Genomic DNA, 27,002 nt, shown 5'->3' with positions numbered 1-27,002 from the left:
AACAAGCCTGAACAATGGACTCTGTCACCTTTGGTGATTTGGGAATTTACATGCTGCAGTTAAAGTAAGGTCTATGGTATGACCTAAAAATTAAATGCCTAGCTAAGGCACAGTCAAGAAAAGGTCACTAGAAATGAGTTCAAGATACTGACAAAGTTACGACTGTCTATGCAGATACTGAAATCATTAAAGGCAGGAATTGAGATTAAGACTAAGACTATGAGTATCTAAATGTTTGTGCCGTTAGTGAAGGTCTCACTTAAGGTAAATTTAGGAGAAAAGGTTAAAAGTTGGAAACGCTGAGGAAAGTTTGGTAAGATGAAGGAAAATTCTGCTTAGTGCTCAGGTTCAAGGCGTAAAGGAAACTGGAGGGCAATAGAAGGCAAAATGTACAGCAATATGAGGACTGGTATAATAGAGGATATTCAGGGGCGCCTGGGTGGCTCAGTGGGTTAAAGCCTCTGCCTTTCGCTCAGGTCATGATCCCAGAGTCCTGGGATCGAGCCCCGCATCGGGCTCTCTGCTGGGCAGGGGGCCTGCTTCCTCCTCACTCTCTCTCTCTCTCTCTCTCTGACTGCCTCTCTCCCTACTTGTGATCTCTATCTGTCAAATAAATAAATAAAATCTTTAAAAAAAAAAATAGAGGATATTCAGCAAGTGAGGTTTTTATTTTGTTCATTGCTTTTAAGAATTTTTTATTGTAATAAAGCATACATAATAAAATTGACCACTTTAGGATTTTTAATAATTTATTTTTAAAGCAAAACAAAACAAGAAAACCCAAATCCTGTCTGCAATGTAAAGTATAATAACACTTTATAATTTATGTACAATATTAAACAGCAAAAAAATATGTGGGTATTTTAATTTTAAATTAAAACTATAAAAATTAATTAAAACTATCTAATGTTAGATAGATACACAGCCCAAAGATTGTTGTTTCATTTCATTCTTTCATTGAAGAACATTTGATTTACTCCATACACAATTTCTGTATGTCCAAAATAAAATTTTACTTTGTTAAATCTGTACAAATGAAGTAGGAATATGAGATTACCATACTAACCTTTGTGACTCAATGAACTTTAAATTAAGATAAAGAAAGATCTTTTGACACAGAGCTTTTATTATGTCAGTAAATAGAAAGGTACCTGGTAGAAAGGTCAACCAGTATCATAATTCACAAAACTGTAATTCATAAAATTTAACCCTGCACAAATTTATTTCTCTTCTCACTTCAAAATAAATGTTTCAGAATCCTGGTTCTAGAAATATCTTGTTGATTCATGTGAACAAGGATTAAGCAAACAAACTATGCTATCCCTACATTTAAGTATGTGTTCTTTCTTAACCACTTATACAGGAGTTGACATCTGAGCTGGATGTTTACAGATGAGTAAGAGTACTTGAGGTAAGCCCTCACACTGGGGGAAAACAAAACCTGAATGTGTATTAGTACATAGTTCTGAAGCTGTCATTTTCAAGGCTAAGGAAAAGAGAGCAAAACAAGAAAAGTCGAGAAAACAAGATGCTAACTTGCACATTTTGCTTAAGTTGCATTCAGATAATAACTAGTGAGCCATTAAGGAATTGAATGAAAAGTGATCATCAGATTTATCTCTATTCATTTGATTAATTTCAATTATATTATTAGAAGAAAAATACTAACTGGATCTTGAACAACAGAAGAGCAATGTGGAAGTAGTTCTGGCTACAAGCTACTTCTGATTCTCCTACCTAAGAGAATAACTAATGCTGCATTTTCTTTTTTAGCAAATCAAAATTATAGTTGAAATACTTCAGAAACAGGGAGAAAAAAGAATAACCAACAAGTAGATTAAGTATAATGTCAATTGCAGGTCCTTGGGTGGCTCAGTCAATTAAGCATCCCAACTCTAGATTTCAGCTCCAGGTCAGGATCTCAGGATCCTGGAATCGAGCCCCAAGTCAGGTTCTGCACTCAGTGGGGAGTCTGCTTGAGAATTTCTCTCTCCCTTTTCTTTAGCTCCTCCCCCGCCCCCTGCACTCTCTCTCTATGCATCTCCAAAATAAATAAATAAATCTTTTTTAAAATATAATTTTGACTAATATGTAAGCACATGAAAGCCTTTTCTTAGCTGTTGATCTTATATATGAATAAGTGATTGTTAACCTGGGCTTCTACTCACAGTGAGTTATTTCAGTATTTCAAAATGTGTAGGTAAAAATTACAGATGCCCGTGACTTACTTAGGACAGGCAGGCTAGGTAAGACTTTCTGAGCTTTTGATTAGAATCATAGAAACTCAATATAATATGTATACCACTGGTTACATAGTTTTGAACAGAAATCATCATCACGATTTTATGTGTTTTTATTATTGAGAAATAAATTATTATTTAATGTAGCTTGCTAAGAAATTTTTGAAAACATGGTTCTCAGAAGACTGGGAAATGAATAAGGGCTTAAAAAAAAACCTGAGAATCCATTATCTTATAGCTTCAAACAATAACTTTTGAAAGCTCATTTAGCCTTACTAGGTCCTGAGCTGTACAGGGATGCTAGCTACTCTCCTTTGCCAAGTAATCACAGTATTATTTAGTAACTGTCAGCATTTAACAGTTGATGTAATTTTACTCTGGCACTTCTAGGAAAATGTATCATCTTAGTTTATAACCCAAATGAATATCTAAGGAAATATTTTTAGCTAGTATGTAATAATTCTGACTCAGTATCTTTTTTTTTTTTTAAGATATATTTCTTTTTAGAGAGAAAGTGTGTGTGCACATGGGTGAGTCGGGGGACAGGGAGAGGGAGAGAATCTCAAGCAGACACCCTGTTGCGTGCGGGGCCAACTTGGAACTTGATCTGACAACCCCAAGATAATGACCTGAGCTAAAACCAAGAGTCAGGGACTGGACTGACCCAGCCACCCAGGTGCCCCTCAATTTCTTTTTTAATTCAGTACTCCATCTTAAGAATTACATAAAATTTTAGTTCCACTGAACCTATCATCCACTTTCAAAGGTATCTATTTATAGCCAACTTTGTTATACCCCCTCCTGCTCTATTCTCAAGATTACCTCGAAAAATTCCAAACATATTCTATCTAAGCATTTAGAGCTTAGCAAGAGCTGTTTTGAGAACTATGTTTTCAGATGCTGTGCTAAGTATCTTACATGGATTCTCTCATTTAATCTTTAGAAAAATTTATTGATATATGTACTATTACTATCTACAGAGTAACAGCTGGATAATTTAGACAACCCTGTGTGTTAGTCCTTCAGAGAAATACATAATAATAATAATATTTATCATACAGGACCTGTTCCAAGAGTTAAATTGGTCAAAACACATGAAGCACTTAATAAACATAGTACTTTGTTACTGGAGCACAGTAAGGGGCTAAAAGTAATTGTCACTGCTACTTTTTGCAGTAATTTTAAATGATTTGCATTATGACAATATGAAACTTCAAACCTTCAACAACAAAAAGCCCACCGTACACAAAGACCTAATGCTTTTAAGAAAATTTTAAAATGAAGCTTTGTTCCTTATTTAAAGCTCTGTATGATAATAATATGATAATAATAATAAATAATAATAAAATGATAATAAGCCCTAAGAGTTTACGAAGAGTTGCAGAGAGCAGCAAGTCTGAGAAACAATTAGAACCTAAAAGGGTAGAAATTTTGAGAAAGCTTGGGGAAGACATAAGGATTCTTACATAAACAGAATAGGGAATAAAAGCCAACTTTAAATCTCAAAGGGCACATAGTGACATCAGTTGACATTTCAATTTCGTATGACTTCAGTAGAACAACAGGCTATTACTTTCTAATGCTATATTCAAATTCACCAATATTTTCTTCTATAATGTCTAATCTGTTAATCCCATCCAAAATCAAACGGGGGGAAAAAACTGGGGGGCGGGGGGAGCAATGTGGTAGAGAGACAGAAGAATAGTAAGTCTGGGGATAACTGTAATGACACTAATGTATGTATAACTGCCTTCCCCAAATGGGAAGGTAGAAGAGGAAAAAGAAATATTGGAAGAAATTATAATAATGGAGTACTTTTCCAAATCTGATGAAAAATATAACCCTACAGATCTAAAAACCTCAACATCCTCCAAACACAAGAAACATTAAGAAAATCACTCTAAGGCATATTGTTTCCAGACCACTTAAAGACCAAAACAAACAAACAAACAAACAAAAGACAAAACCTTAAAAGTAGCTAGAAGGAAAAAAAGATACATTATATACAGACCAATAAAGACAGAACAGATAGGGCACATGGGTGTTCCTGGGTTAAATGTCTGCCTCTTGATTTCAGCTCGGGTCATGAGATTGAGCCCTTGGTCCGGTTCTGCTGGGCTGAGCGCGGAGCCTGCTTAAGATTCTCTCCTCCCTGCTCATGCACACTCAGCCTCTCACATAAACAAACAAACAAACTATAAACCTAAAGAAGGTAGAAGGAATTAAGGTGAATACACAAAATAATGTGGGTAAAATACAATTTAGGGGGCTCAACAATCCAAAAGTTGGTTTTTTGAAAAGACTAATATTGACAAATCTATAAAAGACTGATTAAGAAAAACATAGAAGGCACAAATAACTAGTATCAGGGATTAAAAAGAGGTCACCATCATACAACTCTTAAACATTAAAAAGATTAATTTAAAAAGATATTAATGAAATCTTGTATTAAAAATTTGAAAATTTGGGGCGCCTGGGTGGCTCAGTGGGTTAAGCCGCTGCCTTCGGCTCAGGTCATGATCTCAGGGTCCTGGGATCGAGCCCTGCATCGGGCTCTCTGTTCAGTAGGAAGCCTGCTTCCTCCTCTCTCTCTCTCTGCCTGCCTCTCTGCCTACTTGTGATCTCTCTCTGTGTGTCAAATAAATAAATAAAATCTTAAAAAAAAATTTGAAAATTTAAAATAGAAATCTGAAAATCTAGATAAAATGGACAAACTTATAGAAAAATGTAATGCTACAAAACTGAACAAGAAGATATAGAAAACCGGAGTTTACAGCTAAAAATTAAATATAACCAAAGAATTCCTATCCAAATGGGGTTCCTGACTGGCTGGCTTAGTCAGGTGGTAGAGCACGTGACTCTTGATTTCAAGGTTGTGTGTTCAAGGCCCATCTTGGGTGTGGAACCAACTTAAAAAACATGAATAATAGTAATTTTTAAAAAATTCCTGCCCAAAATACATATCCTAGAGAAACATATGTACATGTATCCCTCGAGATGTAAAGAAATCTTATTTTTTTAATAGTAGCCAAAAGTAGAAACAACCGTCTACTGTCAATAAAACAATGGATAAGGGATGCCTGGGTGGCTCAGTCAGTACAGCATATTACTCTTGATCTTGGGGTTACCAGTTCAAGCCCTGCAGTGGATGCAGAGATTACTTAACAATAAAAACTTTTAAAAATAAATAAGTAAAAATAAAGTAACCGATAAACTATATATAGCCAAGAGGTTCGCAAACTTTCTTGAATCATGATACCATTTAGTGTCTCAGTAATTTTTTTCACAGAACTAAAAGAAATATCTAAAACTTCCATTTATCAAGTGGTAAGGTCAAAAAATACACCAAAACCCCGATTTGTTAGGTATTTTAGTCATTCCTTACACTGTACTTTTAGATATATATGATACTGTCTCGTGATTTTAAAACTTTTAAAGTATGCAGTCATTAGTGATATGCAATGAATTCTATTTGCCAGAAAGTATTCAAAGAGTAGGGATATCATAGTAAACAAAACAAAATAGGGTCTTTTTCTTCCTTTCCTTACATTCTAATTAAGGAGAAAACAAAAATTTAAGTAGAGTTATGTGATAGAGAAGACACAAGCAGCAAAAAATTCTAGATCAGAAACCGAGAAAAGGGTTCCTGATGAGTCTGCACTGAGATCTCAAAGAACAGAACTAGCCATGCAGAGATGAGAGATGAATCATAAAATGAGAGGCATGTCTACATTGCTGCAAAGGAAAATGACCAACCGAGTTTTCATTCTTGTAATAATTCACCAATTAACATTTTGACCAACACACATCTCAACGAACCTGTCCCTCTGCTAAATAAGTGATTACTCTGAATGCTTCTTTCTCAAATCCTCTCTCTTGATATTCCTGTCATTCAAGCTAACTGTTAGCCACACCCAATTCTCTTTCTAGTCATAAGCAATCATTCTGCTGGGTAGGTGAATCTGAGACTTACAAGTTCCTCAGATAATCTGACAGGCACACAAACTGTAATACTAAAATCAGTAACTTTTTTTCAGCAAAATCAAAAGGAATTAACTCTATTTTGGAGTTACCCACTGAACTGAACTACAACTGAACCATACACTCAATCTCAAGACTCATATAGACTCAAGATAGAAAGGACAGTCAGTTGTTTTTATTATTGGATAGTCATCATCTAGCATGGCCCTCAAACATCTACTGAACAAAAGAGATGAATGAATACTAAGTATTGAAACAAGCTGCTTTTTCTAACAATCAATGTACCACATGAAAACAAAATACTTGGGGGCACCTGAGTGGGTCAGTTGGTTAAATGTTCAACAATTGATCTCAGCTCAGGCCTTGACCTCAGGTTGTGAGTTCACGCCCCTCACTGGGCTCCACACTAGGCATGGAGCCTACTACAAAGAAGTTAAGAAAGAGGAGAGGACAAGAGAGGAGAGGAGAGGAGAGGAGAGGGGAGGAGAGGAGAGGAGAGGAGAGGAAGCAAGCAAACACCACACTTAGAAAATCTTGATTTGTCACCATACTTCTGAATCTAGTTCTCTAAAAAACTGATGGTACACATGAATTTATATGCATTTTTACTGGCAATTTGTGGATTTTATCTGAAAGGCATTTGTAACTTTGCAAGAGTTTACAGAAAAAAAAGAGTTTGGCAAACATTCTTCCTAAGTAGAGGTTATCAGCCTTCACTGAATAACAACCAGTGATTTACCAGTATTTGTAAAATACTGTAAAAATTTTTGATACCTGGCTGTAATGTAAAATTTTTTTTTAATTTTATTTATTTATTTGACAGACAGAGATCACAAGTAGGCAGAGAGGCAGGCAGAGAGAGAGGGGGAAGCAGGCTCCCTGCCACGCAGAGAGCCCAATGCGGGGCTCGATCCCAGGACACTGGGATCATGACCTGAGCTGAAGGCAGAGGCTTTAACCCACTGAGCCACCCAGGTGCCCCTGTAATGTAAAATTCTTATCTAACCAGTCTGGAGTAGGACTAAGGTATCAGTATTTTTTTTAAAGTTCTCTAGGTAGCTCTACATCTAGGACTGAAAAGAAAAATATCCGCTCTAAAGCTTATTAATCTATCTATCCATTTAACACTATAAAAGCCTATTACAAGAAAAATTATTTCTCAGGAAAGTACTTTAGAGAAATTTCACTTACATAGGTCCATTCAAGTGACTTCCATTATAAACTATCTTGCTCTTTAACAAAAATGTCTGACATTATATTTTAAGTACACTCTCTTATACCATAATGATCCTAAAAATCTATAAATACCCAACTATACATAAAACTTCAATCAGGGATAAAAAATATTAAGGTAGGGGCGCCTGGGTGGCTCAGTGGGTTAAAGCCTCTGCCTTCGGCTCAGGCCATGATCCCAGGGTCCTGGGATCCAGCCCCGCATTGGGCTCTCTGCTCAGCGGGGAGCCTGCTTCCTCTTCTCTCTCTCTGCCTTTCTCTCAGCCTACTTGTGATCTCTGCCTGTCAAATAAATAAATAAAATCTTAAAAAAAAAATATTAAGGTAGAGCAAAGGTGCCATCCACTCTCAGCCATGAAGAATAAGTGGTACCAGGCTACCCCTGCCACCAGAACTATGAAGACAGAAATATGTGATAACTATATTTAGTCATTAGATTACACACTGAGAAATTCTGCAATCCTTCAGAGAGCCCCACCACTATTCTGCCTCTCTGTCTATAGATAATTTGGTGATAGCTGGCACAGAGAACTGGAGACCACAAAGAGCTGAAAAGTCTCTTTGAGCTGAGGAGGCCATGGTCAAAGTCTGGGACTACTGAGCAGCCAGAATCCATGAAGAGGGCACTAGAATCGAGGTAGCTATGCAGGGTGAGGATGGGATGTGGGGGAAATGGAGGGAAAGAAAGACACAGAATCAATGTTCTTCAGCCAATATCTGGGCTGTATATGCACAGCACAAGACTATGCAAGGCTTAACAGAGAGTAGCTGCTATGAAGTTGACGGCAGAATAGAGAAACCAGAGGTCAAGCAGTTCCAGAAGACAGAGTTCTAGCTGAGCTAGTGTAGGAAAATAATTCATCCACCTCCCCAGACATCTACCTGAGCAACCAGAAAGGCCATACCTTAACAGAAAAAACTATACGTGGGGGCGCCTGGGTGGCTCAGTGGGTTAAGCCTCTGCCTTCGGCCTAGGTCATGATCTCAGGGTCTTGGGATCGAGCCCCCGAGAGAGAATCCCAAGCAGGCTCCATGCTCAGCACAGAGCCTAGTGTGGGGCTGATCTCACAGCCCTGAGATCATGACCTGAGCCAAGATACCCAGATGCCCCAAAGACAGCTTTTTTTTTTTTAAAAAGAAGGCACTATAAGGTAAGATTTATACGAATAAACGATATGGCATTAGCATAAAGGAATAAGCGTTTGATAAACTGAATTATCCTTTTGTAAGGTTACTGTATTCATAAAGTAGGAAATAGTACAAGACTTTTAAGAAGGCCTTAAGTTAAACTGCTTATCATTAGCCCTAGAGCAATCATTAAAAATAACAGAACTGGGGGGTGCCTGGATGGCTCAGATGGTTGGCCGTCCGCCTTCACCTCAGGTCATGATCTCCAGGGTCCTGGGATTGAGCTCCCTGTTGGGCTCTCTGCTCAGTGGGGAGTCTGCTTCTCCCTTTCCCCTACACTCCCACTCATACTTACTCATGCGTTCTCTCAAATAAAATCTTTAAAAAAAAAAAAAAAAAAGAATTAGAGCTTAAAAAGCTAAAAGTGGATGTAAAAATCAAATACCAGAAACAGTTTTATTAAGTTGAAACATGGCAGGGGAAAAAAAAAACCACAGAAAAGAAAAATAAAAACAAAACTAAATAGTAAACTTAAACCATATCAATAATTACCTTACATGTAATGGGATTAGGGTGCGTGGGTGGCTCAGTCAGTTAAGCACCTCAGGTCAGTCAGTTAAGCACCTTTAGCTCAGGTCATGATCTTAGGGTCCCGGGATCAAGCCCCATTATTGGGCTCCCTGCTCAGTGGGAAATCTACTGCATCAGGCTCTGTGCTCAGGAGGGAGCCTGCTTCCCCTTCTCTCTCTGCCTACTTGTGAACTCGATCAAATAAATAAATAAAATGTTTTTTAAAAAAAAGGCTAGGACCTCCATGGGGCATCTAACTGGCTCAGGAGGAAGAGTATGTGACTCTTGATCTCAGAGTTTTAAGTTCAAACCCCACACTGGGTGTAGAAATTACTTAAATATTAAAAAGAAGAATAAGGGCCTTTAAGAAGCAGAACAAGCAGCCCTCAACTATTTAAACAATTAAAAACTGACTTCTGTGAAAATACACAGATAGAACTGACAACCCCTGTATGTAGGCAGGTCTGTCAACTCTTTTTTTCCTATATCTAAATTAGTAAGTATCTGCTGAATATACGAAACGTCTAAATGTGTGTCAAATACTGTTCTAGGCTCTTGGGACATAGTGAATAAAACAGACACCGATCTTCATGAAGCTTATATTCTAACGAGAGGAACACAAAAAATTACTTGTAAGTTACAGAACATGTTTAAAAGTGGTAAGTGCAATATAAAAAAACAAAACAAAAACAGGATAGGATTGGGGTAAAGGGACAAACTGCAATTTTAAATACAGCGATCTGAGTAGATCACTGACAGTTACATTAAGCAGATTTGATGGATAAATAGAAGTTCGCTATGCAAATAAGTAGACCAGTTCTTTCAGGTAGAGAACAGGGAGGCAGCATTATCTCTGCCATGTTTTAGAAACAACAGAAGCCAGAATGAGTGGGGAGAGGAGCGGTAGATGAAATATGGGCATACAGGCCACTATAAAGAATCTTTTACTCTGACAAAAGCAAAGAGCCACTGCAAGGTTTTGAGCAGGGAGTGACTCTGACATGAGACTGCTCTAGTAGTTAAGGATAAACTGAAGGAAGGCAATATTACAAGTACAAGGATGGCTGAGGAGACAACTGCAGTCATCCAGGCCAGAAATGGTGTCTGAGACCAGCCTAGTAGAAACGGAGCTAACAGCAATGAGATAGTAAAAAATTCTGAGATTCAGGGATAGATATTGAAGAGGGAGCCAAAAAGATGTTCAGATAAGTTTGAGTTAGGGTATGAGAAAACAGTGGAATCAAAGACAGTGCCAAGATTTCTGGCTTATGCAATGGAAAAAATGCAACTGCCACAAACTGAGATAGGGCAAGGCTGCCAGTGAAAAAGATCTGGAGTAAGTGATCAGTTCTATTTTGGATATATTATATTTGAGAAAGCCGACACTCAAGAAGAGATGTTACAGTTTATAGAATAGACAAATCTGAAAGTTCAGGAGAGAGTACTGAGCTAGAAATAGAAATTTGGACATCATCAGCATATGGATGGTATTTAAAGCCATAAATCTGTAACTGCAGATAATGAAGTAATGCCTGGCACATCCAACATTAAGAGATGAAGGAAAATGAGCAAATGAAACTGAGAAGTAACCAGTGTAGTAGGAGGAAAACTGAAAGAATGTGGTCTCTTGGTAGCCAAGTAAATGACATGTCTTAAGAGAATGATCAACTATGTCAAATGTTGCAGGTGTGTTAAGTATTAAGATACCAAGCAATGACCTCTAGATTTAGTAATGCAATGGTTACTGGTGACCTTGAAAAGAAAAATGTTGGTAAAACATTGACAGAGAGAATGGGACAGGAGAAATTAGGAGACCATGATTATAAGCAATCCTTTCAAAATATTTTGCTGCAAAGAGGAATGGGGAGAGCTCCCCGCAGGGAAAGTGAATTAAAGTTTTACATTTTCTTTTACTTTTTAAAGATGTAAGAAAAAATAGCAGAATATTAAAGTACTGGAGTGGGGGCGCCTGGGTAGCTCAGTGGGTTAAGCCTCTGCCTTCCACTCAGGTCATGATCTCAAGGTCCTGGGATTAAGCCCCACATCAGGCTCTCTGCTCAGCAGGGAGCCTGCTTCCCCTTCTCTCTCTGCCTGCCTCCCTGCCTGCTTGTGATCTCTGTCTGTCAAATAAATAAATAAAATCTTAAAAAAAAAGAATTAAAAAAAATAAAGTAAAATACTGGAGGGAATACTGCTAGAGTAAAAAATTGACATCAGCAGAGAAAGCCAAATTGCTGAAGCAATTTCCTTGGCTGTATGAGATGAGATGGAATCTAAGTGTGTAAGCAGAGAAACCAGCTTCATAGAAGAAGAAAATTCAACTAAGGTAACAGAGAAATGAAAAATGTGGGTACAACTGCTTCAAAGACAAGATGTAATGGAGGACGTCTGCAAAAGCTCTCTTTGTATTGTTTCCGTTTTCTCAATGAAGTAGAAAGCACTGCCAATATCTGGGGGTGATGATGGACGATGGAATGTTGACAGAAAACAGCATTAATACACAGTATGACCGCCAGGTAACATTAAGAGTCTATCTAAGGAAAGTGGTCATGAACTGAGAATAAGACCAGTTGGTGTCATGGGTTTTTTCCTCCCATGATGTTCAGCTGCATAAGCAAAGCATGATGGAAGGGAAGTTTAGTCAAGACTGTGGTTTAACCTAGAGACCTCAACCAAGTGGGATACAAGAGTCAAGGAGGGAGTAAAAATGATTAGCCTGAAGTTAAACTGGAAAAGGATTAAGTAAGAACATAAAGGAATGAGGTAAAGTGAAAAAAAAAGTACTATCAATGGATTAAAATAAAAGTCACTCTAAGTCTGACACTAAGCAGAATGAGATAGAATAATAAGAGATGTGGTCACAGAGAAGAATACATGAAACTGAATATAATTACTGGAAATGCCAAGGTCTAGCGTACAATCATGGATGTGACTGACAATGTAAAGGACAAATTTTAGAAAGGAGTTCAAAGAACAAAGACTAGAATATCTGAAGGGTCAAATCTGTATACATTAAAACTGCCAGGAATTAAGACAAGAGTGTTATCTATATAGATGACCTCTGAGTTAGAAACTGTTTAAGGGATGAGTCAAATGACCCATGGGTTTTTACATGACAGCACCAAATGAGGAATAGCAATGATGACGTAAGATTAAAATTTAGAGATTTTTAGGGAGGAAGAAGGGAGAATGGTCTAAAAATAGCAAAAAGAATAGCTATATACCTCAAGGTCCAGTGATACATGAAATATCAAAGTAAAAATAGCCACCAGTTAAGAGGGCTGCAGGGGGAAGCAATGTCCTCAAGCTCTGTTTCCACTACAGCAGAGAAAGAACAGAAAATATCTAAAAAGAGATTGAGAATAAGAGATGCTGGTGATGACAAACCATTAATCCCAGAGAACACAGTGGCAGAGAGATATACCTGTCATATGCACAGCCTTATGGGAATTAAATTATGCCAGATGAGGGGAAACCTGGGCATGTGGGGCTTTTTTTAGGTGACTAACAGGGATAAAGAACATGGTAATGTTAGTTCTAGTAAGTTGTTTTTTTTTTTTTAAGATTTTACTTATTTGACAGAAAGAGAGAGCACAAGTAGGCAGAGAGGCAGGCAGAGAGAGAGGGAAGCAGGCTCCCTGCTGAGCAGGGAGCCCAATGAGGGACCTGAGATCATGACCTGAGCTGAAGGCAGAGGCTTAGCCCTCTGAGCCACCCAGGCGCCCAGTCCTAATAAGCTAAAAACAAATAATGATGGAGAGGTACAAATGATGGTAAAGAAGGGTGGGTCTGGGGCTTCCTCTTATAATCTGTTAATGGAGAAAAAAATTTTTTTAAAGATTTTATTTATTTGACAGAGAGAGAGAGGGATCAGAAGTAGTCAGAGAGGCAGGCAAAGAAAGAAGGAGAAACAGGATCCCCGCTGAGCAGAGTCCGATGCAGGGCTCAATCCCAGGACCCTGAGACCATGACCTGAGCTGAAGACAGAGGCTTAACTCACTGAGCCACCCAGGCACCCAATGGAGAAGAAATTCTATCAAATCAACCACAGCTTCATCCCACATAAGGAAAGAAGAGTCAGAATTGTGTGGTCTTAGAATCTGCAGGACCCTTCTCACTCTTGAAAGCTTTCCTGTATCTTCATTTAATAAACTTCTATTACTTTACTCACTAAAAAGAAAAAAAAAATCTGGAAGTTTACTCATGACCCTCATTTGAGGGAAACAAACTCACTCCTCCGAATGTATAGGGTCCATCTTGACCCATGCTGAGAATTCGTGAAACAGAGGAGATCTGAGAAGGCACACTAAATGCGAAGAACCTCTCTCTTGTTAGCTTGGAGGCAGGTCTATGGGATATCTTCTCTAAAATGATATGCCTAAATAATTTAATCAATTTTACTTTTTTTTTTTTTACATTTTATTTTTTAAGTAATCACTACTCCCAACATGGGACTCGAATTTATAACCCTGAGATCAATAATCACATACTATACTGAGCCAGCCAGGCACCCCAGGGTTTTATCAATTTTAGACAGTAAAAAATTCAACATTTATACTACCATCTCCCTTACTTCTATCATGCCCAATCTAATTTTATCATTAAAATAGTTGGTGTTTACATTATTTTAAGATCTCAAATTTAATATCACCAAAACGTGACTACCAATTCCCTAAAAACACCTAACAAACCATATCTTCCTATAGTCTTCTCCACTTCAGTAAATTCGATCCTATCCTTCCACTTACTCTTAGTAACCTAAAAGCCAAAACTCTAGGTGTTAGTGATACCCCTCCAACTCATGATGTATGAGTTCATACATCAGCAGACCCATACATCACAATTTCAGGTATTAAATCCAAATTCCAAGCATTCGTAGAATTTGATCACATCTTACTATCTCCAATGTTAGCACTCTAGTCTACACCATCCCTATCTTGTCTAAATTACTGAAAACAGCCTAACTCATCTCCTAATTCTATCTTTGTGCCCCTTTAATCTCTCTTCACTACAGACAGCAAGATCATTTGAAGACAATAATCAGTTACTACTGATTATTCTGCTACTCAAAGGCTTGAGTGTCTTACTCAGACTAAAAGCCAGCATTCTTAAAATGGCCTACAAAGCACTCAGTAAGTTGGCCCTCTCTGCCTCTCTAACCTCACCTGATACCAATCTTCCCCTTGTTCATTCCATTCAGACATGTAGCTCCTCAAGGAAGTCAAGTACGCTAAGATCTCTGGCCCTTGCCAGTTGCTTTCTCTATCTGAAACACGCTCCCTGGCTTGCCAAGTTTAAGCAGGGTTGCTCCCATTCTTCCTTCGATCTCTACTCAAAGTCTACCTCATCATGGAAACCTTTTGAAACTATCCTATTTAAAATAAAAACACTCACATCCACATACCCTGTCCTGACTTCCCAGCTTTTATTTTTCTCTGTAACAATCAGCATCTGATATATTTACTACTTGCTTGACTCTTATGAAAAATTAGGTCCTTACGGGCAATAAGTTTAATTTGCTCAATGAAATATAACATGCCTAGCACTCAGTAGGCATGCAATTATTTGCTGAATAAATGAGTAAGTAAATATTGTCCAATGATAAGCCAAGGAATATAATAAGAATAAATTCTTTTCTTTATAGAACTTTTTTTGAATTAATGAATGTCCTCTGTGTTCCTTTGTTTAATTTTCAATTTACCAATCCCTAATTAATCTCATGTTCCATCTGATAAGTCAAAAATCTGTCAATATTATTTTTCAAATGACCTAAGAATACCAAATTTATTAGAAGTGGTTTCATTTTTAAATTTTTTTTCCTGGAGATATCCTCAATCTTAATGCTTCAGTTAAACTAGCTACTGTATAGTTGTCACTCAGAATGACATTCACAATTCATCATTTACTCTCTGGCTGACTGACATTTTTGTGGATCACATTCTCTAATAGTGCTCCAGAAAGAGGTGCATGGGAGGCAGTTTCTGAGTCCTTGCATGCTGAAAAATGTCTACATCCTACTTTCACATTAATAATTTAGCTACAGAAGGGGCACCAGGCTGGCTCAGTCGGTGAAGTGATTCTTGATCTTGGGGTTGTGAATTTGAGCCCCATGTTGGGGGTAGATTACTTAAAAATTAAAAAAAAAAAATCTTGAAAAAATAGTAACAATTTAGCTATAGAAATCTAGCTATTAGCTACAGGTATCTATTGAAAATCTTTCCCTCTCAGCTCCCAACTTCTTTTTTTTTTTTTTTTAAGATTTTATTTGTTTATTTGACAGAGATTACAAGTAGGCAGAGAGGCAAGCAGAGAGAGAGAGAGGAGGAAACAGGCTTCCCGCTGAGCAGAGAGCCTGATGTGGGGCTCGATCCCAGGACCCTGGGATCATGACCTGAGCCGAAGGCAGAGGCTTTAACCCACTAAGCCACCCAGGCGCCCCAGCTCCCAACTTCTTAAATCACTGTTCCATCTTCTGTCTCCTGGTATTGCTATTTTTAAGGATCCTATTTAGATTCCCATTTCATTACATGTTGCCTACTTTGGAAATTTTGCTGATCTTCATTTTATTCCATAGCATACTGTCATTTTATGGTGAGATATACTTTTTTGTACGTTTTTTTTTAATCAAATAATAGGTCATTTCAGATGGCAACTCTAGGTTCTTAGGAGAGTTTCTTGTATTACTTATTTGATCATTTCTTTTTCTATAATTTGTATTGCTGGCTCTTGGTATCTTGTCATTTTCTTATCTGTCTTTTCTATTTTTGCTCTATTTTCTAACTAGAATTTATCTAGGAGACTAATTTAGCTACAAAACCTATTAATTTTTTATTTCAGCTCTCATGCTTCTAAGAGCTCTTTCTTAATGATTTCTTTTTCAAAGATTCTATCCTTACTTTGTGACCAATAGCTTATCATATTTTTAAGGATGTCAAAATTTTGTTTGATTTTACATTTCCTTTTGTTCCTATATTATCTTATGCCCTTCGTGGCCCTCTTACTCAGTGTTTCGGTCTCTTTCATGTGGGTGTCTGTGTCAATCAGAAATGTGTACAGCTGCAGTGACTAATAAAGACACATGTAACAAGACCAGATGTAGCTAATGGTGCTAGTTGAACAACATCAAAGTGACAGTCTCTGAGATGATCTTGGCTTTACCTTCATGAGCATATAATGGTGTCACAGTACCAGGCATCACATCCTAATCAAGGAAGGAAAAAGATGGAAAAAAGCTGACACCAGCAACATTTGTCCCTTTTAAAAATCACAAACTAAGCAAAATTCCACTTACATTTTATGGGCATAAACTGGGGATCAGAGCTACCCAAAAGCCAGAAATGCTGAGAAAGGAAATATTTAGCTTTTCCAGTCTACATGTGAAGCAGACAAGAGAGGGAAGAGTTAAGAATTCTCAACATAGCCCACAATGTAAGGCATATGGTACATGAGGGTGGCTCTATTCAAGTGTCAGATGATCCTTTCATCCATTCACATTGAAATACATTTAAAAAAAAAATAAAACTGCTTAGAGTCTTGTGTGAGAACAAAACTATGAACTGATAGGCTTCACTTAAGGCAATCTTCTTAATTAGAAATGAACCCCAAATGTCAACATTTAGAGGTCTCTTCTGATCACTTTCTCCAGAGAATGAAAAGATCTAATTACAGAGAGGAGGATAGCAAAGAATAATTAAAAAACAAAACAAAACAAAAACAAACAAAAGAACAGTCACCATTAGCAATATGGAAGCAAGTCAGGGAAAGTAAAGATCCCACAGTTTAATGCAGACTTACATTTAACCTCCCCCGACGTCAGTCATGTACCTCATCCCCACTCTCCATCTAGACCTAGTATCACCAAAGAGAGTAAGCCCAAATTCTATGATACCTATCATCTCTAAATCCTGATCTTAATAGGTTTCTAGGAATTAAATCTCATAGCTTCCTTTATATATCTCCTTTGCCAGCCCTTGGGTTGTTATTCATTCAACTCTACTAGGTCAATTATCATCAGATCCACCATATACTCAATCCATTTCCCAGCTTTTGAAAAATTCACTAAAATATCCATTGGTGTCTCTTCCCTCATTTTGATTTTTTTTAAGTCTATACTTATTTCATTCATTAAGGTGAACAGAATTATAGAGGGAGATGGGATAATCCCATGGTAGAGCTAGAAACCATGTAATGTTCAAAATTGTACAAAATTTCATAAAGTTCTATAGCTGTTTTCTTTTTGAGAACTTCCAATGCCATAAAGAATAAAGCCATAAACACCAAAGACTTCAATACAATGTTTGTAAAAAGAGAGAAAAAAGAAAATATAGGTCACAATGTTAATACTAATAGCTAAACTAATATTGGGTACTTACTATGCTAACCACTTTACAGGTAAAATTCTCATTCAATCCCTACAGCCAGCTTCTAAAAGTTGGTACTACACTTTCTGCATTTAAAAGATGCACAGAGGCACCTGGTAGTTGAGTAATTAAGTGTCCGACTCTTGATTTTTGACTCAGATCATGATCTCAGATCATGAGATCGAGCTCCAGAGTCTGCTTAAGATTCTCTCTCTCTTTCTGCCCCCTCTCCTATACTTGTGTGCATGCTCTCTCCCACTCTTAAAATATATATATAATATATAATATATAAAATATAAAAATATATAATATAAATATTATTTATATTATATAAATTATATAAATGTGTAAATAAAATAAATATAAATATTATATATAGATATATAATATATTAAAATATATAATTTATATAAATATATATTTTATATGTATTTTATAAATTATCTATTTTAATATATAATATTATATTATATAAATAATATATTTTATATTATTTATTATTATATATATTATATATATATTTTTTAAGAGTGGGAGAGAGCATGCACATAAATATATATATATGGCGTGCCTGGGTGACCCAGTTGGTTAAGTGGTTAAGCACCCCACTCGTTTTGGCTCAGGTCATGATCTCAGCGTTATAAGACTGAGCCCCACATGAGGTTCCATGTTCACCAGGGAGTCGTTTGGGATTCTCTCCCTCTGCCCATCCCCTCACTCAAGTGCACATCTGCTCTCTCTAAAATAAATAAATCTTTTTATAAAAAAAGATACACAGGCATACACACAGAGTTCATCTTTATCACTATAATATAAAGCAATTATTTTTCAAAGGGGGTGGAGAGGACCCAAAACTACACAGACTGTATGAGTCAATAATGATTATGGAATGAGATTAAATCTTTTTGATAAACTAAACATTCAATGTAAGAATCTAAGAAAAGTACAACAAAACCAAACTAAGAACAAAGATTTAAGAGAGCTCTGAGAATTATAACAATTTTAAAGAACAGAATAAGTGACTTTAAGAACTGTATCACTCAAATAATAAAAAGACTCAAATCTATGGCCAGGCTAATAAGGAAAAAGAAAATAAACTCAACTATACAACATTATAAACAAGAGATATAACCAGAGATTTTTGTAAAATCTTAATGCTATTTAACTCTAACTGAATGTTTTTAAAATTTCTAATAAATAGGTAATTTTCTAAGAAACTATAAATTATCACAATCTGACTCAAGAGGAGATGGGAAACCTGACTTGATCAATAAACATACAGGAAATTGAGACCCCTGAAGAACCAGTCGTAAAAGACCTTAGGGGCGCCTGGGTGGCTCAGTGGGTTGGGCTGCTGCCTTCAGCTCGGGTCGTGATCTCAGGATCCTGGGATCGAGTCCCGCATCGGCCTCTCTGCTCAGCGGAGAGCCTGCTTCCCTTCCTCTCTCTCTGCCTGCCTCTCTTGTGATTTCTGTCTGTCAAATAAATAAATAAAATCTTTAAAAAAAAAAAAAAAAAAAAAAGACCTTAAAGTCCAGGAAGGAAAAACGAGTGGGGAAGATGAAGCAAAAACTGTTGGTGAAGATGACATACCAAAAGTGAACTGGTTTTAAGGGTAAATAGATCCTTTTTTTTTTTTTTAAGATTTTATTTATTTATTTAACAGACAGAGATCACAAGTAGGCAGACAGAGAGGGGCAAGCAGGATCCCTGCTGAGCAGAGCGCCCAATGCAGGGCTTGATCCCCAGGACTCTGAGATCATGACCTGAGCCAAAGGCAGAGGCTTATTAACCCACTGAGCCACCCAGGTGCCCCTTGAGAAGATTTTTTTTTTTTTTTTTAAGATTTTTTAAGGATAACTATTTCTGACAGATAAGGAATGTGTTTATAAGTTAAGAAATAGCATTTGTAAAGGCAGAGAGTTTAAAACAGGATTTGCTACTGTTAAGAGCACAAGTAGGAGTTAACAAACTGTAATAATGAGTTAACCTTAACAAATAGGGGTCAGGGTTTTGTCTCAGTTATTAGGAGTTCTGAAATGTACTACCTAATAAAACTACTTTGTTTACCTGGCACTTTGGCCTACATGCTAAAGATATGGTTTATAGCAGGAGCTTTAGGTCACCCAAAACCAGCTCAACCTCAGGAGGGGCTAGAGACAAGTCAGTCACACTGAGAGTGAAACCTGTTCTACATGACAAAGCTCCAATTTTTATAAATTTTATAAACTTACATCACAAATTTTATATTTATAATTCTAGACACCCAGGGTCAGACAAGCTCCCTTGGTTGGCAATATTCCTGCATACTGTCACATATCATTTTTGGGAAGAGTTAATTATGTCCAAGATTCCACTGAGAGAAGACAACTGGAACCTCCACACTTGGAACACTCCTTTTACTTTGCACCATACATCTTTCCTTGAATGATTTTAATCTGTATCCCTACACTATCCTTTCAGTATAACAACTTCCAGTGAGTTCTAGCAAATTACTGAACCTGACAGTAGCCTCAGGAAATCCTCAACTTACAACAGGTGTCAGAAGGTTGTTTTGGTGGGCACCTGGGTGGCTCAGCTGTTTAAACATCCAACTGCTGATTTCAGCTAAGGTCATGATCTCAGGGTTGTGAGATACAGCCCTGCTGCACTGGGTTCCGTGCTGAACATGGAACCTGCTTGGTATTGTCTCTCTCTCCTCTGCCCTTCCCCCTGTGCATGCACACACTTGTGTGTGCTCCCTCTCTAAAAAAAAAGTGGTTTGGGTGCTCTTCAAATTCTGCACTTGGGTGTCAAAAGTGAGGGGGCACTTGTGCATTGTTCTTTAACTTCATAGTTGGTATCAGAAATGGGAGTCACTAGAATGATCCTGACTCACTGAAATAGGAGGCTTGGGAAAAGGAAGGATGAGAAAACAGGGGTTTATGAACCTTTGATTCCTAGATGACTACCTAGTCATTTGTGGTATAAAACTACAGCTAAAGTTACTAGGGTTAAGTTATCAGTGGAATTTAGAAACGTAGACCCAACTCCCTAGGAGTTGACTCCCTGGAAAAAAAGGAAATGCAAACCAGTAAGAAACAAGTTAGTTATACAATCATTTGGTTATTGATTCTGCAGTAGCTAAAATGAACACTGTGCTGGGACAGATACTGACACTGGGCAAAGCTTAGGTTTCAGCTAATCTGAACTACGGCCACTTCAAGCCTCAGGGTCACTCCAAAGGGAAAAAGTACTCTGGGAAAACAGAGAGTACCTCAATGACCTCTGGTCACAGAATGTAGTCCAACTGAGGAAAAGACAAAATCAAGAAACTAGTAAAATCAAAGAGTACAGTCCAAAGGAATGTCTCATTTTGTAGATCAATGTTTCTCGAAGAAAAACCTATACTAAAATACTATGAGAGTGATTATCTGGAAGCAGTACCATTGATTCTGAATGATTCAAAATAGAAGAGAGCAAAGTTTGAGCTGATGCAGGACACACAACTCAGCAGTGAACAACCAAAGATGGCTATACATAATTCAGACTCACAGGAGGTCATTCCCAAGTGGATAACTAACCTAGTAGACTAGATAAATGATCCCATAAAATTTATTGACCCTGAAATACAGGAAAAGGACTGTACTCCTATAAATGTGGAGATTCCCCACCCATTTCTTATGCAAGGCATACTGGATTGGCATTATGAAAAACAGGATATTCACCTACTGAGTATGATTCTTACTGTGATTAAGGGGGACTCTTTCACATGGGCACCCCATGGAACCTTACTGCCGCAATATTTAGCAACAACCTGAAAACCCCTTATCAGATCTATTTTCTCAGGTTCCCAATATGCGCCTTAGATGCTAAGAAAATTAGAGAAATTCTTGAGAAAATAGGAAAAAACAAATGGGAGAGTCAAGGGATTTAACACAGCAAGATAGAAATCTTCAGATGGCTATTAAAAAATGGGATGAATAGGGCACCTGGGTGGCTCAGTGGGTTAAAGCCTCTGCCTTTGGCTCAGGTCATGATCCCAGGGTCCTGGGATCGAGCCCCGCATCGGGCTCTCTGCTCAGCAGGGAGCCTGCTTCCTCCTCTCTCTCTGCCTGCCTCCCTGCCTGCTTGTGATCTCTGTCTGTCAAATAAAAAAATAAAATCTTAAAAAAAAAATGGGATGAATAAAGCAGATATTGATGAGGCTGGAACAAAGATCTTGATGTAGCATGACTAGAGGTCATCCGGTGGACCAATGAAAGTTTTTGCTGCTCCCCAACATTAAAGGGCCCTAAACAGCTCTGCTGTATTAGCCCCCATTTTAGAGAAATTTTAAAAGCCAGAGGATAAAGAAGATAGTAAAAAAAACCAGACCCAGAATTACCAGGGGTAACTATCCTATAAATTAATCAAATTGAAGACTGAAGGAAAGGCAAGGGTCTTCTGGTTCAACCCATGGAGAACCAAGTTAATATGCATTTGTGTGGGTGAAATAGCCAGGGAGTGGATAAGAGACATTTCTGGCACTCCTTAACATGAGAACCCACTGCACTATAATTCTAAAATCTGTTGGAAGTCCTAATGGGGAGCTACAGTTAGATTGGGAGAAGCAATAGTTAACAGGATTAAGACAAAAATTTGGATGAAAGTTGGAATGTCAGAACAGACTTTCTGTGAAGTGGTTACATCTCCTTCACATGACTGTATTATTGGAATGGATGTTATATCTGACTGGTATTGTAAAACAAAAGGCATATAAATTCACCTAAAGGCCAGTCTTGATTAGACATGCTAAAATGGGAACCAATGAAACTGAGCCCACAAAACTTAATTTGAGACAGTATATGATACCTGGTGATAGATTACCACTCTAATGATAAATTATAATAAGCCAGAGTCTGGTACCAATGAATTCTCTAAACAATAACAATGTATATGTAGCCTGTGAAAAAAAATGGATGGCTCATCAAGCCTAACAGTAGGCTATAAAGCTATAATAAAGTAGAGCCCGTACTTTAACATCAGCAGTCCCTGATACGATTTCAATAGTAGAAAAAAATATATAGCAGGCTAAGAGAATGATACTCAGTAAATGATCCTGTATATGTTTTTTTCTTTTCCGCCTCAATCTGTCCCCCCCAAAAAGCCAATAGCAATTTTCCTTCACATGGAAAGGTCCCAATTTACGTTTACTATGCTGCCAAAGGGTTACTTAAATTCACCAGCTTACTGGTATACGGTGGTTAGAAGGGATACACATTTTGATGATACCATGACAATACCACAAACTAAAGATAAAGGTACAACGGACTTAAATATAAGAAGGACATATATAACTAAAAGAAGCTGTTAATAAATCCACCAGGTCCAAGGACCTGCCCAAACTGGTAAAATTCTTAGGGATAATCTAGTCAAGTGCAAACCTTGACATTCCACAGGTCAAGAAAAATAAATTGTTTTTGCCACCTATCCCTAAACTAAACAAAAAGCCCAACGTTTGATGGTATATTTGATTTCTGAAGGAAACATATTCCACATCTGGGAATATCAACAGCACCAATCAACACAACTATCCAAAAGAAGGCTGTATTGAATGGGATCCTGAACAAAGGTAGGCCATGTTTCAAATGCAAAAACTAATCTATCACTCCATGCTCTTGGGCCCCTACAATACACAGCTGGACATGATTTGGGGACTGTCAACAACACATATTTATGTGGACTGGGGCTTATGGCAAAGCCAGTGAATGCCACTAAGCAGGAACAATTGGGATTTTGGACCAGAAAATTTCTGGATACCATGTTAAAATATATGCCACTTGAGAGAAAATTAGTAATTTGCTATTGGACATTGAGGCTGACTCTATGACTGAAGGACATAATATAAGTCTGCAACATGAAACACACAACGTATTGGACAACAGAGGAATAGTCTAGTAAGGAAGGCTGTGACTAGGGCTCCTGGGTGGCTCTGTCGGTTAAGCATCTGCCTTCAGCTCAGGTCATGATTTCAGGGTCCTAGGATCAAGTCTGTAACTGGCTCCCTGCTAGAAAGTAAGTCTGCTTCTCTTTCTCCCTCTGCTTGCCCTGCTTGTGCTCTCTCTCTCTCAACTAACTAAATAAATAAAAGGAAGGAAGGAAGGAAGAAAGGCAGGCAGACAGTGCCCAGAAGAGTATAAAACAGAAATGGGTTTGTTCAGTAACGTGTGACCAGCAGGATGCTAAGTGTTATTTATTGTATTTATGAGCAAATAGCCTCTTTTCCCCCAATGATAACTTTAAAACCACTCAAGGAGTTGCTGAATCCTAGAATCATATGGGTGGTGCCCTATGATCAGCTCTCTGAGAACCAAAAAATAGCTGCTTGGCTGTCAACTACACTTCAAAACTGAACTAATAAATTTAAATTTAAAAGAGAGAGGGGGCACAAAATGGCTTATGGATAACAGTTCCAAGGTGAACAGACAGCATCCTGTTCAGAAGGCTCTAAATTGGAGATGGTAATAACAAATCATATTGATGAGCTGAACTGCTGCTGTTTTCCCATTAGGGTTTTTATTAAACTCTGCGGTTGATGTCAGAAATGAAAGTAGTCTGTGGGCTGTTTCCTAACTTTGTACAGATGATAAAGAGAAAAGATTAGTATGACTCAATAATGTATGCTATATTAAACACCCAAAACTTTAGCGATGGGGTAACCACTGAAAGGTGTTTTAAAAGGGGGGTGAGGGGTGAGGAGGGACTCTATTTTAGCAAAATGATCCTGCCAGCAACATGGACAGAATGAATTTGACAAGGTAAAACTCAAAGGAGGGAGATCAACTCTAAGTGTGTTGTAGTAATAGGAACCTAGGGTTTTAAAGTGCAATGACAGGGACACCTGGGTGGCTTAGTCAGTTTAGCGTCCAACTCTTGATTTCAGCTCAGGTTATGATCTCAGGGTCATGAGATCAAGTCCTATGTCAGGCTCTGTACTGGGCTGGGCATGGAGTTTGCTTGAGATTCTCTCTCCCACTCTCCCTCTCATTCATTTCTGAATGAATGAATGAATGAATAAAATAGTTCAACAACATGAGTTCTATAAGAGTCTATCCTGGAAAAAATATAGGGTGAGCTAAAGAAAAGGGAGAAAACATTCAAGAGATGATTAGGACCTGAAACTAAGTGGCAAAGGAAAGTTAAACTGTGAGGGAAGGACAAGTGAAATGATGCTTTCATTGGGAAAAAGGATCCATCTTCCTTCTCTTTTTGCTTCTCACCAACAATTTAAAAAGTGTAAGTAACCCAAGTGCTCAAAGATCTGACTGACTGCAGCTGTGAGAATGATAATCTAATGTCTTAATTGAGATTTTTACAAAACAATCAATGGTAAAATTTGGCCCTAAGGTGAAGGCATCTACAAGATTAGTCACTTCAAGTGAACCAGCCAACTTGCAGGTAAGACGAAACATTTGGGAACAAATGAAGGTTACAAAAGTTTAAAGTAGCAATTCTAAACAAATGTTCTATAGAACAGTAAAAAAAAAAACCAAAGATCATTACTTTCATGTGGTCAAGTCTGAGATTCCATACACTGTGTCTACATCTATATATCATATGGAAGACAATGAACATACAGGCTTAATATAGATCCAACCACCTGTGTTCAAACCCAGGCTCTGCTACCTATGGTGAGACCCTGTACAGATTACTAAAGCTTTCTGTAAGTAGGCTCTCTCACCTTTTAAACAGTCATGATACCAATACTAATTCACTTCATGGATAGTTGGGTGTGAATTAAACAAACATGCAGCATTCAGAAAAGTGCCTCACACAAACTACGAAAGCATAATTGTCAGCTATTAGGGCTAATGTATTCCCCCTTTAAGAGGATTCTAATGAATTTCAATGAACTTAAGGAATTAAAAGCACTAAGACATCCTACAGTTAAGAAACACATTTAAATGTGGTTAATCCAACTTAACCTACTCTTTTCTGGCAGGAGATTCATAAAACCTATTTCCATCAAATCAGCAGAAGTACTGCAACCACACTTTAGAAAAGGCTGGACTATGGGTAAGCAAGATCACCTTTTAAACTACATACAATTTAATAGAAATTGGAAAATTTTCTGGAGGACTGTTACACTCCTAACTAGAAATTTTAGTACATTTCCAGAAGAATTCAAACGTAATAAACTCATTATAAGTGAACAGTATTGAATTCTGAGGACATAAATAGGGTTGAAATAGAAAGCTATGTATTAAAAAATTGGTAACTATGCTTGCTTAGACACATAGTTTGCAGAAAAACAAGGGGTTTATATCTAACATGAAATCAGTACAGTTATGCTTTGATGTTAAAATATGTATCAGCCAGGGGCGCCTGGGTGGCTCAGTGGGTTAAAGCCTCTGCCTTCGGCTCAGGTCATGATCCCAGGGTCCTGGGATCGAGCCCCACATCAGGCTCTCTGCTCCGCAGGGAGCCTGCTTCCTCCTCTCTCTCTGCCTGCCTCTCTGCCTAGTTGTGATTTCTCTCTGTCAAATAAATAAAAAATATTAAAAAAAAAATTTAAAAAATGTGTATCAGCCATTCCTGCAGGAATATTACCTTTTTAGATTATAGCCTAGGGCTTAAATACCATAGTATACTTGAAAAAAAGCTTATCTAAACCAGAAGCACAGCAAATAAAGAAATAATACAACCTCTTTCTTGAAAACCCAAATGTAATGATACATTTTTAACAAATATTCATAAGATAATCATATATGAATATGGAAACCATTAAATAATTCATCAAAAACATATCTTGCTTTAAGAAATTTATAAAATTAAGAAAATGCTAACAAACAAAATTATGGATTAAGTAATAATAATTAATTTTACAAAACATTTTAATAAGATTTCTTGTTAAGCAATTATGACTTCTGTACCTATGTTCTTTGTGTTCCAATAGCTGACAGTCTCTACATGTCAATCTATCACATGTTTCACAGAAAAGTTTCAATTGTTCTTGTTTGTGTACAGGGCAGAAAACAGGGCGCTGACCAGATGCTCCAACAGATTCTGCAGTAAAATAAAACATATATTTTTAAACTAAAAATTTTTATCTAACTTTCTAAATTCTTATTAATATTGATGTCCAAAGCATATGAAGAATAAATAGAAATACTGTGAGGTAAAAGAGAGAGATTAATAGTATATTAATCAACAAAACTGCTTCTGTCTTACCTGAGACATCTTCTTTCTTTCTGATCAAGTGATCTTTAGTGAATTTTACTCTTTGATGTGCTTCAATACATGTCTTACATAGCCACTCTCCACATTCTACACAAAAGCCAACTGCACTTGCATTGTCTTCACAACTAGTACATACCTGAAAGAGAAAATAAATACTAATCTACATCAAATTTACACAATATAAATCCACAAAATAAAAACTGACCTGCTCTCAAATATACTAAATGACTAGAATAAAATTAGTTTGTTATCCATTTATCTTCAATAAAATCCTGTTCCTTCCATATCA

General features: G+C 37.3%; 1 protein-coding gene across 3 annotated transcripts in view; it reads right to left on the bottom strand.

Moving 5' to 3' along the window:
* The window catches only part of TRIM33 (tripartite motif containing 33), a 130,331-nt gene that overhangs the window by 44,660 nt on the left and 58,669 nt on the right, over positions 1 to 27,002 (bottom strand). For all 3 annotated transcript variants that reach the window (XM_046006948.1, XM_046006946.1, XM_046006947.1), the window contains exons 3-4: positions 26,705 to 26,849; positions 26,407 to 26,539 (exon numbers count right to left, since the gene is read on the bottom strand). In XM_046006948.1, coding sequence (XP_045862904.1) covers positions 26,407 to 26,539; positions 26,705 to 26,849 — 278 coding nt within the window. The remainder of the gene's footprint in view (positions 1 to 26,406; positions 26,540 to 26,704; positions 26,850 to 27,002) is intronic.

Source organism: Meles meles, chromosome 1 (assembly GCF_922984935.1).
Source record: "Meles meles chromosome 1, mMelMel3.1 paternal haplotype, whole genome shotgun sequence".
Classification (NCBI taxonomy): domain Eukaryota; kingdom Metazoa; phylum Chordata; class Mammalia; order Carnivora; family Mustelidae; genus Meles; species Meles meles.
This window is presented reverse-complemented; position numbering and strand designations above follow the sequence as displayed.